The sequence below is a fragment of the Mus musculus genome, chromosome 11, assembly GCF_000001635.26.
Source record: "Mus musculus strain C57BL/6J chromosome 11, GRCm38.p6 C57BL/6J".
Lineage (NCBI taxonomy): Eukaryota > Metazoa > Chordata > Mammalia > Rodentia > Muridae > Mus > Mus musculus.
This window is the reverse complement of record NC_000077.6, coordinates 32,733,697-32,749,734: the sequence shown is the minus strand read 5'-3', so window position 1 is coordinate 32,749,734 and position 16,038 is coordinate 32,733,697. Positions and strand designations below refer to the sequence as shown.

Here is a 16,038-nt window from a genome sequence, read left to right as displayed (position 1 = left end):
AGGGTCCACTGCCCCATCCTAAAGCAAATGATCGTACCAACAACAGCCACATAGTCTTTGATGGCTGGATACCTACTGGGTACAGGACACAGCTTAATGCAAGGATCCTGTATAAGTCCAGAGACTTGGAGCTCTGCAGAGGCAGGTGTCTAATCTTCTGATAGAGACCAAAACAACCCCAACCTAAACCTTGCCCTGCCTCCTATGAGGCTGACCTCAGTCCAGCCAAAGGAGGCAGCTGACCTGAACACCCACTCAGCAATGGAAGACTGGAATCTAGTTCTTGGCTCCTTCCTCCTCTGATCTTCTGTTAAATACCTCTTCAAAAACGAACATGTTGGAGTGACTACTGAATACTATGCACAATGCTACAAAGCATGCAATCTTGGACCTTTCCTCTATAAGCCCTAAAGTGACACTGTCAGCAGGTCACTAAAAATGCTTTAATATCACTCTAGCTCAGAGATGCAAGCTGGTGAAGTTGGTCTAAAAAAAAAAAATCATCAGAGGATGGGGGAGAATGTCTCAGCAGAGAACCTAGGTTCAAATCCCAGCACCCACGTGGTGGCTCACATCTGTCCCTCCAGTTCAAGAGCACCTAGTGCTTTCTTATGGTCTCTGTAGGTGCTGAACAACTTGGTGCACAGGCATACACACAGGCAGGCACTGCTGGCTATTTTTATCAGCTTGACACAGGCTGTGGTCATCTGAGAGGAGGGAACCTCAGCTGGGAAGATGCCTCTGTAAGATGTGGCTGTAGGCAAGCCTGTGGGGGCATTTTCGTGACTAAAGGTTGATGTGGGAGGGCCCACCCTAGGCAGATGTTCCTGGTGTTAGAAAACAAACGGAAGGAGCTGGGAGGAACAAGTCAGTAAGCAGCAGTGCATGGTTTCCACTTCAGTGCCTGACTCCCTTCAGTGATGGCGTGTGACCTAAGAGTTTAAGCCAAATAAGCCCTTTATCACAGTGACAGATCTTTTTGTTTGTTTGGGTTTTTTTTGTTTTGTTTTTTTGTTTTTCAAGACAGGGTTTCTCTGTGTAGTCCTGGTTGTTCTGGAATTCACTCTGTAGACCAGGCTGGCCTCGAACTCAGAAATCTGCCTGCCTCTGCCTCCCAAGTGCCGGGATTAAAGACATGAGCCAGATCTTAAGACACAGACAGAACACTATCTTTTTTTTTTTTTTAAGATTTATTTATTATATGTAAGTACACTGTAACTGTCTTCAGACACTCCAGAAGAGGGAGTCAGTTCTTGTTACAGATGGTTGTGAGCCACCATGTGGTTGCTGGGATTTGAACTCTGGACCTTTAGAAGAGCAGTCGGGTGCTCTTACCCACTGAGCCATCTCGCCAGCCCCAGAACACTATCTTAATGAGTAAGTTCCAACTTCCAGAAGTTGAGGGAAGGGAGTCTGTAGTCTGGATTCCCAGGTTACCTTGAAATCAGCTCGGGCATCAGTGGCTCTGCATCCTCAAAGTCATCTTAGCTTGGCATGTGCTTTCCAGAATAAAGTCAGAGAGCAAAGACCCCCACCAGGAGTGCTAGCAAGAGGATCATAAGCCAAACGTCCCATTGGAATCTCTATTCATTACAAGACAAGCAGTTTGAAATGGCAGGGCAGCTCATCTCTGATGGCAGACAGTGACTTCTACAGGACCCTCAAATCCCCAGCAGCAGAGGATGGTCTGCAGCGTTCAAGAAGGAAGAAGGGAAGGAGGAAAGAGAGGGAGTCTTTACCAGCTTTGGGAGGAGAGGTCAGGATCTATCTTAGGGTTTCTATTGCTGCAATGAAACAACACGAAAAAAACCAAGCTGGGGAGGAAAGGGTTCATTTGGCTTCAACTGCCTCACTACTGTTCATCACCAAAGGAAGTCAGGACAGAAACTCAAGAAAGGCTGGAACCTGGAGGCAGGAGCTGATGCAGAGGCCATGGAGGGTTGCCACATACCGACTTGCTCAACATGGTTTGCTCAGCCTACTTTTTTATAGAACCCAAGACTACCAGCTCAGGGATGACACCACACACAATTAACTGGACCCCCACACAATTGCCTGGACCTGCCTCACCTCTGCCTCCATCAATCACTGATCAAGGAAATGCCCCCTACAGGATTGCCAACAACCTGATCTCATGGTGGCATTTTCTTAATTAAGGTTCCTTCCTCTCAGATTAGTCTTGTGTCAAGTTGACATAAAACTGCCCAGCTTAAGATGCAAGATGCTATCATTCCCTCTGGGCCACACTACTACTGATAGTACATTCCTAAGGACTAGCGTGCGCACACAAACACACCTTATTGTATTTAACAGTCTGGTTTTGGGAGAGACCTGTAAAAAATGGATACACAAGAAACAAGCCAATCTCCACTCTCAACTGAATTGGCAAAATGACATATCCTTATAACCATATACTGAGCCATTAAAGAAGAAGGGCATGGTATAGTCACCAGAAAAGGGGTGTGGTACAGCCCAGCTCTGCAGTGTTAGTGCAGACTGGCACCCAGCAGACACAGGGGAGGTGAAGAGGGGAGAGGGGGGAAGAAGCAGGGAAGCTGCACTCTGCTCTTTTAGGGTTGTAAACTGATTTTCTTATCCAAATTCTTGCTATATATTTTAAAGAGACCTGCAGCTCCATCACGCACACCATTTCAAGAGGAAGGATCCCCTCCCCTACGAGTCCTGGGGACCCCTTTCCTGTCTTGCAGAACTCAGGAAGTCATCACGCTCACCTGAGACACGGACCTGCAGGGACGGCTCCAAGCGGGGAGCTCTCCCTCTGCCCTTGAAGCTTGCTGGGAAAACCAAAAGTGAAGAATTCCATAAGCCACAAACACTGCCTTCGGCTTCACCGTACAGATGAATTGGGAATCCACCTCTAATGGCGTGTCACTTAGCTCCTGGCAAGACAAAACTGCTTTTCTGAGAAATGTGACAGAACAGAGGAGCACTGCAACACTTTATTTAGAGGATTGGCTTGAATCAGTAGCTGAAGTAACAATCGCCAGGAAGCCAGGTCAGGTGTACTGCATAATACTCATCTTGATTTATTGACATTACTTAGCAATTTATTGGACAAAGGTCAAACTTTTGTTTTTATTAAGCACATTCCACAGTACAAAGCCGTCATGATAATATCTGTACAATTTAACAGTTTCAATAGCTGTTCAGACACATATTTATTTCAAACAGATAATTGGCAAACATAATTACCAGTTAGAATTAGACTACCCCAGTGCTTTAACACATTAATATAGCAGTAATTTACAGTTGCTCAGTTACAGTTAGCAAAATCAAGTCCAGAGTACAGCTGGGAATTACTACTGTAATCCCAGAAATTGGAATTCCTTGGGTACCCAAGTCCCCTGCTATAATTAGTAGGCACAATTCAAAGGTCGTGTGCATATCTGAAGGCCATGATCTCCCAAGGATCGACAGGAACGTCTATATTAAACATGCAAAAGCAACAGAAATGTCCGACTGTGCAGAACTCACTTCTTCCCCTCCCCCTCCCCTCCTGGGCGTTCCTGTCAAATGGGTGATAAGCAGTAAGGGGGTGTGTTCACACCTCCTTATGGACTGGGGCCTACTTTCTATACATTTGAGCCCCCACCTCTCAGAAACAAACATGGAAGCATGTGAGAATGATTTATTGGGGAAGGAAAAGAACAAACTAAACTAAAAAGTAAAAAAACTAAAAAGGAAAGCCAACCCAGTACACACATCCACCACACACTGACCCCACTGCATTCATAATGCCAGGCCAGGTGGAGCCCAGAGGCCTTCTCTCTCCTAGAGTGTGCTTCCATGGGAAGAGGCTTCATTCACTGGGAGGGGCTGGTTGGTCCTTTAAAACCGTACTAACATTCCTTCATCTTTGGAAACAATGGCAAGGGGAAATCAAAACCTAATTTTGAAAGAGGGAAATAATGTCACCAATGTCCTGCCTGGGTGCCACTCTCACAGTGATGAGTGACAGCAGAGCTGACAGGGCCTGAGGCTGTGCCCCACACACAGAGGAGTGCCTTGTCCCTAATGTGGGCTCTGGCCAGCTGACCTGCTCCACAGGCTCTAACTCTATAGCCCCCAACACCCATCCGAGTACAGGGAGCCCAGAGCCAGGAGCCCTGTCCACTGGCCGCCATCTCCATCTCAGGGTCACTGCCGTGTGGTAGGATGTTGGACAGAGAAGCTAATGATCACCCCAAGGAGGTGAGCACTAGCTCTAGGGGTAAGCGTGAGGAAAAGAACAGCAATGTGGAGACTGTGAAGATACCTGCCCACTGCAGATGCCACACAACAAATAAACATGGGAGACTTCTCAAGTTCTGTCTGAAAACACACAGCACACACAAAGACAGTGACAACTAAAACCCAAGTGAATACTGAAGGAGGCTCTAGGCCAGCACAGCAACCCTGGAGTAGGTGTGACAATCTCCACAGTAGTGTCTCAGGTGCAGGGGGCCGGCCAGCACCCTTGAGCTTGGACTGTTATGTACACTCTATCTACATGCGGATACAGTATTTTAAATTAGGAGGCAAGCACTCGGATAAAGGTGTTACTCTACCAAATATCAGAAGATGAGGAAGAACAGAGAACAGTTAATAAAAGAAAATAGCTATATCACCTGTGCAGAGGTAATATAGCCCACTTATTCTTTAAATTAAAAGAAACAAACAGAAAGAAAGTGTAATCCAAAAATACTAAGATAATCCAGATCTGCCCATTGTCCGACACATTCCTATGCACGTCAGAGCGACGGTGACTGTGACTGACGGTCTAAGGAGAAGCTGCTGCTGGAGAGGAAAGCCCTGAAGACGCTGTGTAGTCGTTTGGCACCCAGCACTTCACCGAGAATGCAAGGCTGCTTTTAGTACCAAACCAAGGCGCAAAGCGACGACATAAGTTAGAAGCAGGGCTTCTCCTGACAGTCCTTGCTGTGTCCTTCGTGGGAACGTGTGCATGGGAAGCGCTGGGGTCTTCACTGAAGGGAGGGACATGAGCTGCTGCTCTACTTGCAGTGGAGAGCTAAGGAGTCCTTCTCCAAGTAGAGCTGGGGTGCAGTGAGAATGTCAGGGCTTGAGGGGTGGGGCTGCTCTGTATCTACCCAGCATCTGGAACCAGTCCAGCCCCAAACTCAGCTGTGAACGAACTCCCTTAGGCATGTGATAGCCATATAGCCAGTAGTTCAAGACCAGGAAACCCTGAAGAAGAAAGGAGAATGACATTATTTAACTAGACAAGACATGGAAGGGTCACAGAGGGCAGGTTCAAGAAGGAAAGGGGAAGACGGGGGTAGAGTGGGGTGTCAGACCTCCTCCTCCATCCCTTCCCCGTGTCATTACACTTTTCTGACTATGCCTGGTGAGGAGCTCTGTGTCTTCTGCCTCTGTAAACCTCTAGAGTCATGTGCTCTGAAGACATCACTCAATGACTACTACCAGGTGGGTTTGTCAATGGACTTACAAAAGTTCTTCCAAGAGAAAGTAGTGGGGAGATGACTGTGTAGGCAGAGATGGTGTGGACAATGGAAGGCCAGGAGCAGTAAACCTTCTGATGGCCTCCCCCTCTAACCCCCCACAGCAGATGTCACCAGCCCACCCTGCCCTGCAGTCCTTTGGGGTCCACAGCCACTCTAAAGGGAGCCCTCACCTGTCACTACTAATGAAACCCAGATGTTCGCAGCAGCACAGAGCGACCGTTCCTGATGCGCACCAGACCCTTAAAGCACTGCACAGGAAGTGGCTGACATGTGTGAGTCCCAGCTCCTCAACTATGCCACAGTGACATGTGACAAATGAGCAAGGTAAGCTCCAATCACACGGATTTTATGGAGGTTGGAATTTTAATATCACAGAGTTTTTATATGGCATGAATTTTTAAAATATTTTTCAAGTGTTTAAAGTGTAAGATCTACTTTTGGCCTGCACTGGCAGAAAAACAAAGCATACAGTGGGTCAAATTCAATGCTTGGCTACAGTGTGTTAAGCCCGAGCAAGGTAAACTTCTTGAGAGTCATTTATGGGACTCAGAATCTAGACTAAAAAATATCTGAAACAGATTAAAGGGGTGTGCCAGCACCACCTAGCTTACTCTTTAGTAAGCTAGAAAGTACATAATAAAAAGCTATAAAGAATTAAGCAATGCTTTTTTTTTTTGAGACAGGGTTTCTCTGTGTAGCCCTGGCTGTCCTGGAACTCTCCTTGTAGACTAGGCTGGCCTCGAACTCAGAAATCCACCTGCCTCTGCCTCCTGAGTGCTGGGATTAAAGGCATGCGCACCACACCCGGCTAAGCAATGCTTTTTAACTAAGAGAATTTAATCACAAATCTTTAAACAGTCACAGAAGTAAGGGTATTTATGAAGTGGACAAAGCGGGATGTGCGCAGAATCTAATGGATCCCGGCAAATCTTCCAGGTAGGAATATTGTTCCCAGTAGTCATGGATATCTGGGATTGGGCAAATCGGGCTTCTCTCTTTCTATCTAAAACAGCATCTTGGTGAGCAAAACAATCTGTCACCAACAGTATGACAGCGGCTCTGTAACTAGAGCGGAGGATTTGCATTCTGAAGCACCTGTCACGCCTCACCATGAAGAATGCACAGCATAATTAAGTGATAGCTCCTTGTGGAGATGGTAAAGCAGAGTGGACTTGGTGATGGGAAGAGGAATTTTGGATGGTCCTGTGTGCGCGCATGCATGGGCATGACTACACCCATCTGCCTGTCTGTCTGTCAGCCACAGAACTGAAAGACCAGGTAAAAAGGTTGATTTCTGCAATCCAAAAATCAAACCTGAAAAACTATCCTGGTGTTAAATGGCTATGATCATGAAGGAACTCATTTAGGTAACCAGTTTTTTAAAAACAGCAACCACAGACATCACTACCTGTCAATGACGACGAGAGAGCCCACGATGTGCAGGGCTCTGTTGGGAGCCTATTGAGACCTTACCTGCTAGTCTGGTAGATGCTTTCATTCACATCACTAAGGAACCTCAGTTTCCTAATTCCCAGAGGGAAGGCAAAGTCCAGAAGTGAGCGAGGTCTTGAAGAGCCCAGGCAGGGCTGGAGTTTGAGCACACTCACCAGATTGGGCCAAAGTGCAGGCTGCTATCTGGAGATATAGGTGTAGGTTCTGGAGGGAGAGCGGGTCTCATTCTGGGCACTGGGAGGCACATTTAAGAAATCCCAAATCAAAATAGTGTCATCATGGGAGCTGCTGATGATCTGAAACTCATCAAACTGCAGCCGAAACACACGTCCAGAGTGTTCCTATGGAAAAGCGGCTTGGTTAACATGTAGGAAGGATGGCTTTACAGCCCCTATCACCAGAGCTGGGATTTAGCTCAGGCGGGAAAGTCAGCACTTTTCAATGCCTCCTGCGTGGTCCCCCCTCCCCCCTCCCCCACCCACACACACACACTGAGCCGCATCCTTTCCCTGAGAACAAATGTTCTGCTTTCTAGAATATACGCCTCTAGGTTTTTCTTTTTCTTTTTCCTTTAAAAAAAAAAAAGATTTATTTATTTATTTTATGTATATGAATACACTGTAGCTATCTGCAGACACACCAGAAGAGGGCAACAGATCCCATTACAGATGGTTGTGAGCCACCATGTGGGTGCTGGGAATTGAACTCAGGACCTCTGGAAGAGCAGTCAGTGCTTTTAACTGTTGAGCCATCTCTCCAGCCCCTAGGTTTTTCTTTTTTAAATTAAACATTATGTCCTACATTATAGCCTAGTAATGTGAAGAAAAACAGAGGCTGTCAGAGTAATACCCATTCAGGATATACTGTAAAACTAGACTCAGAAGGGCAAAGTTGCTATAAACTTTTTTTTTAAGATTTATTTATTTTATGTATATGAACACACTGTAGCTGTCTTCAGACACACCAGAAGAGGGCATCAGATCCCATTACAGATGGTTGAGAGCCACCATGTGGTTGCTGGGAATTGAACTCAGGACCTCTGGAAGAGCAGCTGATGCTCCAAACTGCTGAGCCATCTCTCCAGCTCCCTATAAAATTCTTTAAAAAGATGACCAAGAACATCTGTATTAAGTCATAGCAGTCATCAAAATTCATGGTGAAAGTAAGAGTGGCTCTTACAGTGCTGCCTGCTGTAGTCAATGCAGATACAACTCCTGGGCCTAGAGAGCATGCTCAGTAGTTAACAGTACTTGTCGGTCTTACAGAAGGACCCAGGCTCAATTCCCAGCACCCACTTGGCGGCTCACAACCATCTTAGTTCCAGTGGATCCAACAGATTCACACAAGGTGAACACATACCTACGTAGGCAAATTGTTCATACAAATTTATTTATTTGAGAGAGGATTTATCTGTGAAGATTAGAGGTGTGTGTCACCAGCATGGCCCTAAAGATAATTTTCTAAAAAGAAACAAAATTGCTGAAAAATTTCAAGAAAAGCCTATCACTATTTTCAGATGTCTCTCAAAGGAAAACAAAAATTCCAACAGAAGCAGCCTCAATATTAGAAATCAATAGCTTTAGTAATGTTAAAAAAGATCCACATATCCAAATAAAGTATTTACTTGGTCTTAAAGCAAGCAAGACATTCTGCCATGCCACTGACATGGAAAATCAACCACCTGGAGGTCTATCAGAGTCAGTGGATAATAAAGCAGACACGGGCAGACACTGACCCCACAGACTGGCACCTCACAGAAACGAAGCAGAAAGAAGGGTTCAAAAGTGAGAGATGGGGAAGGCTAGATGAGAGAAGGGTGGACAGGTGGACTGAATCCAATGCTCCTCAGAAGGCCCAAAGTCTCACTCACCCAGACTGCAGGACTCCCTGCCAATCATCCACCCCACTATAGAGTGACCAGGAAAATGCATAGTGTTGGGTACTTCAAAATTTGTTAAAAGTATATGTAGCCAAGGTCTTATGGCCTCAAATTCACGATGTAGCCAAGGATGACCTTAGACTCCTAATCCTCCTGCCTCTGTCCCAAGAATTGAGATTAAAAGTCTAAACTACCATACCATACTTGGTTTTTAAAAAAACGGATTTTTAATATTTCTATCAAAGAAATGAAAACTGATATATTCATTAATTTGTTGACAATTTTTCTATAATGTATATTATAGACCAAAGTATCACACTATTCTCTTTGATAATATAGTTACTAATTTAAAATAAATTTTAAAAATTAAAGTGTTTCTATGTGCCAAAGGAGCCCATATAATAGAGACTGGGGGAGGAGGGGAATTAGACCTTAACAATTTACTACTGTGCAGTTATAAGATATAACACAACTGCACACTACAGAACCCCTAAGGCTCCAGGAGAAATGAGCACAATCATGAGGGTGCCTGCTCACCTACACAGGACCCTGCAGCAGTGTAAATGAACTATGTTCTGGCTGGCCAAAAATACCTATACGTCTCTCAAAGTGTGGTACAAGACACACGCTTTCCCCACCCCAACAAATCACATACCACCAAGGTGCGCAGACACAATGTGCTTGCTGGGGCCCGAGGGTCAAGAGCAGCCTGCAAGTCCCAGACTTTAATCTTCCTACAAGGAAAAATGAGACTGGAATTAATAAAAGAGTTAACATTTTCTACACTGTGAACATACCCATGACAAAACAGTTCACTTGAAAGGTCTACAACCAAACCCAACAGGCGACAGGCTGGTGTTTCTAAGTTTTTGAACTTAGACTTTGAGTGTTTGATTTTAGAAAAAGAACCTAACCCCTCTCAGAATCTCTGAACCCTTAAAGGGATATTACTGCTAAGGAGGTGGACAGGCAGAAGACTCAGGAGTACTTAATTCACTTCCTAACTTAATACCTATGTTACAAAATTCAATATTTGGGGGACTAATGAGATGGCTAAGATGCCTTTCTCCAAATGAAGAAATGGCTAGCACACTAATGCCCCACTGACCAAACATATATAAGGCAGACTGGGACTTACAGCTTCCATTAGTCATTGAGAACAAAAGGAGAAAAGAGGAATTTTATTACTGAGTTCATGGGGGAAGGGAGTGTTTCCTGGTTTATTTATAAAAGAATGGAATTCCCTATAGTTTAATCTGTATATGTGCGTATTTGTATGCATTTGTTTGGTTGGGGTGTGTGTGTGTGTGTGTGTGTGTGTGTGTGTGCCGCACACACACATGTCTGAGAACAACTCTTCTGGAGTGAGTTCTCTCTCCTTCACGTGGATTGAACTCAGGTTGCCAGGCTTGTGCAGCAAGCACCTTCCCTAATTTTTGTATTTCTGTTAATGGTTACAACACAAGCGAGTCTTCAAGTGCCTGGCTACAACACGATTGAGGCAGGCTTTACTTCAGCTTCCTGGATCTGAGCATCCTCACCTGACCCACTGCTATGACAGATCTTTCTCATAGAGTTCTGCATTCACATTGCTGTTTAATACACAGCAACTTTGACAAGGCTACAGCCATGCTTGTGCAGATGAAACACATACCCATCATAGGCGCCACTGACAATCCTCTTGTTATCAAAACGGATGCACCGGACCAATTCTTCGTGCCCCTCTAGGACTCTTAAACAGGCACCACATTCAATATCCCATAACCTTGAACAAGAAGCAGTCATCTATGAAACAAATTCTCTCACATGACTCACGCCCTCCTCAATTGTGTACCCCTGTTCTGTGCAGGTAAGTCTGTCTATTCTCCTTGGATCCCATATTCCCATCTCATAGTTCATACAAACCACTAAATCTAACACTTGTGCTTTCACACTAATTTAGGCAGGAAACTCACTTTCTGTTATATTTTGTTTTATACAATTTGAAACCTTTAAAAGCCATTTTCTATTTAAATCAAATCATCAACAAAGACATTTCAATTATGCTTAGTCCCTGGGAATTTTCCTGGTGTTTCAGCTGATAAATCCACAGAGTCCAATGGCTTCGGAAAAGTTTTTCTGGAGATGTGGACATGAGGCAGGAAATGAAACAAAACAAAACAAACAGCAAGGAAGGGCAGGGAGATGACACACGGGCAGCGACCCAAGCCCGGAGGTCTCCAATCTTGGCAAAGCTCAGTAATGGCTCCTGTGCACTGGGTGCCAGGGTTATTTAGTTCCTAAGGAGTGGGCCTTGGACTCAAGTGTCTTAGAAATACAAAGCCACTGGCCATATCAAGCCTTCTCCTCTGCATGATTCACAGGGTATAAACTGATTCTGGAGTGAGAGACTTTTTGTTTTTTACAATGGTTTTTGTAAAATAAACTAATTTCTACGCACCGGATGGTATTATCTGATGATCCACTAACAACAAGCCGGTCGCGGTACTGCAGACAGGCGATGCCTCGCTTGTGCCCATTCAGAGTGCGGACAAACTCACATGTGCTCGTGCTCCACACCTACAGGAAGGCAGCAGTGCAGTTAGGACGACACCTTCAGAGAGCGTGGACAGGAACATGTACCCTACCATCCTAGCATTCAAGAGACAGTGTGGCTACAGAAAGGAGAAGGATCGCCCAAAATGTCCATCTGTAAACTCTCTTCTCATTTAATGATAGGCTGAACGGAAGTTGGCCACTGTGAGTCTTCTTGGCCGAGGGGGACAGAGTTGGAGTAAAGTTCAGGGGAGTAAAGAAGCCTAAAGTCTGAGATCTTCACAAAGGCTCAGGCCTTTCTGTGGAGGAAAGAGTCTGTGGCAGATGTTATGTTTCCATCTAGCTCACGTCACACTCGGACGTGCCTCACTATCTGTATCTCCCCTTCTCACCAGTTTCTTGAGTGGCACCATTTATTTTGCCAAATGACTCATAAAATATTCCATACAGGATTTAAACAGCCTCCTCTTGTGAGTCTGTCTGTAAGATGCAGATGCTCCCTGGCACACTTTCTACAGGGTGAGCCAAATGAGGACACACACAGTGGCCAGAGTCCCGAGTGAGAGCGACAGCAGCATTTGTAGCTCAGCAGAATGATGAGCAGGCATTTCTATGCCCATCCCAGCAAATGGAGTTGGACCCCCAACCCCATGCCATACATAAAAATTTAATTCAAGGAGATCAAAGATCTAAATGGTAGAGCTGAAATTATACAACCCTAAGGGGGGAAAAACAAAGGAGTTGTTTTGTAAACCTCTAGTGTTAGGCAATGGTTTCTTAGGTATCACAACAAAAGTTCATACAACACAAAAAAAATTTGATAAACTGGATATCATCAAAATTAGAGTTTTTTGACATCGACAAGTGAAAGAATGAAAGAAAAATCATTTACCTGATTAAGGGCCTCTTATCCATAGTGTATAAAAATGTTTCCACCCACCCATCTACCCATCCATCCATCTATGTAATGTGTATGGATGTTTTATCTGCATGTGTATATCTGTGCACCACATTTGTGCTTAGTATCCTTGGAAGCCAGAAGAGGGCATCAGATCTGCTAGAATTAGAATTAGAACTAGAACTAGAACTAGAACTAGAACTAGAACTAGAACTAGAACTAGAACTAGAACTAGGGTTACAGATGGTTGTAGCCACAGTGTAGGTGCTGGAAATTGAACCTGGGTTTTCTCCAAGAGCAGCAAATTCTCTTAACTACTAAATGTAGAGGAATGCTAGGGTGGGGAGGCAGGAGTAGGTGAGTGGGGGAGCACCCTCATACAAGCAGTGTAAGGGGGAAATGGGATAGGGGGTTTGCAGAGGGGAAACTGGGAAAGAGGATAACATTTGAAAAGTAAACAAATAAAATACCCAATTAAAAAAAAATAAGCCAGGCATGGTGGAACACGCCTTTAATCCCAGCACTCGGGAGGCAGAGGCAGGTGGATTTCTGAGTTTGAGGCCAGCCTGGTCTACAAAGTGAGTTCCAGGACAGCCAGAGCTATACAGAGAAACCCTGTCTGGAAAAAAACAAAAAACAAACAAACAAAAAACCAAAACAAAACAAAACAAAAAATTAAAACTCACCCAGAAAAATAAAACTATCTAAGTTTTAAGTGGACTTAAGATACATTTATGCAGAGCAGGTACAGTGACCAACAAGCAAGCAAGCACCACAAGCCACCATAGAGTAAAAGCAACTCGACAGAGCAGCCTGCATCTCAGGACAGCTACAGGTCAAAACAAGACAGTGATGAGTGTGGACAGGTGGCGAGTGGAGCAATCTCCCCACAGAGGTGACTTCTAATCAGGCCCAAGTGCTCAGCTGTCAGGGCTGATCTTGTGCTGACTCTTGGCATATGGCTAAGTTATACACACAAAATCCACTGTTCAGCTCTCAGACACCTCCAGTTTCATGTGATATAGCCCATGATTTGTAGGGTGAGTTATCAGGGAACAGAGCTGTCCAGTGCTAACCATTAGAAATCCTTCAAGCCAGCACAAAGTCTCATGCTGGCAGGATCATAACATGGGACAACAACCTGAAAAACCATTTGCAGTTTCCTGCGCTGTTAGTCAATTTAAGAGAACTAAATGAACGTGCAAAAATGCATGGGCAAATGTTTATAGCAACATCATCCATGACTGCCAGAAAAGGAAACCAGCAACAGTCCATCAGCACAGAAGGGGAATACAAAGTGTGATCCAATTAGAGTAAAGATGAATTTGGCCACCAGAAGCAACAAAGCATGGATCTGTGCTGAACCCTGTATTACATGAGAAAGCCAAACACAAAGGGCCACATAGCTCATTATTCTGTTTACATGAAATGTCAAGAACAGGCAAATTCAGAGACAGAGGGTAGAATGCTGAATGCCTGGAACATCATGTGGAAGCAGGAGGGCTGAGTGAATGTTATCAGCATGGACAATGTGTGAAATGTCACAGAATCAATGTAATTAAGAGATAACATAGATATGGGAATCAGAACTGAATTTCTTACACCGGTGCTGCAGGTTATCTTAGTCTACAAATTGCTGGTCTCATGATTGCCTTCCGTCTGCCAAATAAACTTCTTGAAGACAGGGACACGTCTTGCTCATCCTTCTTTCTCCAGCCATCTAACCAGCACACAACAGCAAGCTCTCAGCAGTCAAAAAAACCAAATCTAGGCTCCACATGATTAGTTTGAGCCATGTTTGTGAAACAGAGACCTATCCTAAAAAAGTGTGTGGGCTGGTGGATGAGATGACCTGTATAAAACTCCTATACACAGCACACTCAGGGTGACTAGCCATGGAGCTCATGAAATTTGCAATTGTTCTCTACTGGGACCAATGGCTTTTTCTTGCCTTGCCCATGGCTCCAGAAGCATGTGGAATGGGAAGATCTGGTATGAATGCATAAAAAACAGACCCTGCCACCTGGTGTAAGCCATCTCTGCCTTTTCTCTGCTGTATAGAGATGGAACAGTCAGGATGAAGACAGCAGACACACTCACTTTAATGGTCCTGTCTCCTGAAGCAGACACGATGTATTTATCATCAAAGTCTACTACATTGACAGCAGCACGGTGGCCAACCAGAACACGGCGTAAAGTGATATCGGTGGCAGAAGCCATGTCCCACACGGCAATGGAACGGTCCTTGGAACAAGTCACCATCAGTCCATTGCTGAAGCGTAAGTGCAGTACGGCTTCATTGTGGTGGATGAGTGTGTTGAGCACCTCACCAGTGTTCACATCCCAGACTCTGGAAGAGAACAGAAAGTTGTGATGGTAAAGCCAGGGAAAGGTGACATGTGGGCTCATGCCATTCTTGCTGTACCAGGTGTGTGGTAGCACCAGCAGATCCCTGGCAGCAGCCTCCTTAATACTGATAAATCTAAGATGCTCTTAAGAAGTTAAATCTGGCTATACACAGGTTTATCTCACACTCTAAGAAATTAACTCAGAGATGTTTTCAGGTTTGTACCAATGACAAAGACAATCCCTCAAGACAGCAGGCTTTGAGTGAGTCTGTGATGACAGGAGTCTGACAGTTCCCACTGGCTTCTGGCATGCTGAGGAACCTGCTGCTTTCATCTGCAAACTAAGCTGTGGCATTTTGTCAGAGCACTTTCTGTCTGACCCAAGACATGGGGTGCACAGGTGTAGCATCTCTAGAAAAAGCTCCAACATCCTAAAGGATACTGTCACAGACCAAAAGATAACCCTGAAGGCTAAACAGTGACCTGAGGCTGAAGCAGCAGCCTAGAAGCCAAGCAGGGGCATGGGCAGCAGCTGTGCTGTGGGCAGGGTTAAACAAAGCCTGACAGTGTGACAGTAACCAAAAGGGGACATCATAGAATCCAGAGGTAGAATGAGCAACTATCCTATGTCCTGTGAATAAGCGATTGTCTCTAAGCATCTGAATCACATAAGATTTGCTGCTTTCCACTCCTCATCCCCTGTAGTCCCCCTCAGTCTAGCCAGCCTTGGCATTATGATGTCCTTTTCTCTGTTGGACTCAGTCACCTTGCCTGCAATCCTGAGACATGGGGAGGAGTGCTTTCCCAGGAGCACAGGAGCATATCTCAGTGACGCTCCCTTTTTAATCTTTGATACCCAACTACTAGTCACAACTCTCTTATGCAATGTCTTCTCCACTCTATCCTGGGTTGACAACTAAAAACTAAAGCCTCCACCATTAATGCCTTGTCTTTATAAAGACAGTCACAGGTTACTTAAACTCAAGGCTCAAAATGCACTGGTAATTTGACTCCCGGGAAACTATTTAACTTCTTAGTTTTCTAAGGTACCAACACAGATGAAGATAATGCCTAAAAGAACTCAAGCAGATATCCGTAATCAAATCTATCATCTCTGGCTCTCAGAGCTCACTTTCCCAAGGGTCTGCCAACAGCCTGATTTTCTCAGTTCCTGCATCCTTCACACTTCAACAACAGCGGACTTCTTCCCCTCTGCTCTGTTGGCAGGCTCCTAAGAACAGGAGGAAGGTAACAAAAGGCAGTGTGATTGGCTAGGAGAGCATAGTGCCATCTCTATACAGCATGAAGAGGAACAGGACACAGCTAAAACTCAGCCTCCTGCTCTATCTGCTTAGTACAACTCCATCAAAAAGAACCTGGAGATACTACAGTAAGTTAAAAATATGTCTAGAACCACAAATATGTGTGCATGCATGTGGATAT

The 16,038-nt window shown here is 44.9% G+C and overlaps 1 protein-coding gene across 8 annotated transcripts in view; it reads right to left on the bottom strand.

The window, feature by feature from the left end:
• Nucleotides 1-2,918: 2,918 nt before the first annotated feature.
• The window catches only part of Fbxw11 (F-box and WD-40 domain protein 11), a 104,262-nt gene continuing 91,142 nt past the window's right edge, over nucleotides 2,919-16,038 (bottom strand). For 7 of the 8 annotated variants that reach the window (NM_001363353.1, NM_001363354.1, NM_001363355.1 and 4 more), the window contains 6 exons: nucleotides 14,348-14,597; nucleotides 11,255-11,373; nucleotides 10,469-10,579; nucleotides 9,470-9,548; nucleotides 7,091-7,276; nucleotides 2,919-5,205 (listed from right to left, as the gene is read on the bottom strand). In NM_001363353.1, coding sequence (NP_001350282.1) covers nucleotides 7,115-7,276; nucleotides 9,470-9,548; nucleotides 10,469-10,579; nucleotides 11,255-11,373; nucleotides 14,348-14,597 — 721 coding nt within the window. In that variant the 3' untranslated portion in view covers nucleotides 2,919-5,205; nucleotides 7,091-7,114. The remainder of the gene's footprint in view (nucleotides 5,206-7,090; nucleotides 7,277-9,469; nucleotides 9,549-10,468; nucleotides 10,580-11,254; nucleotides 11,374-14,347; nucleotides 14,598-16,038) is intronic. The other variant, XM_006514433.3, reaches the window with a different exon arrangement.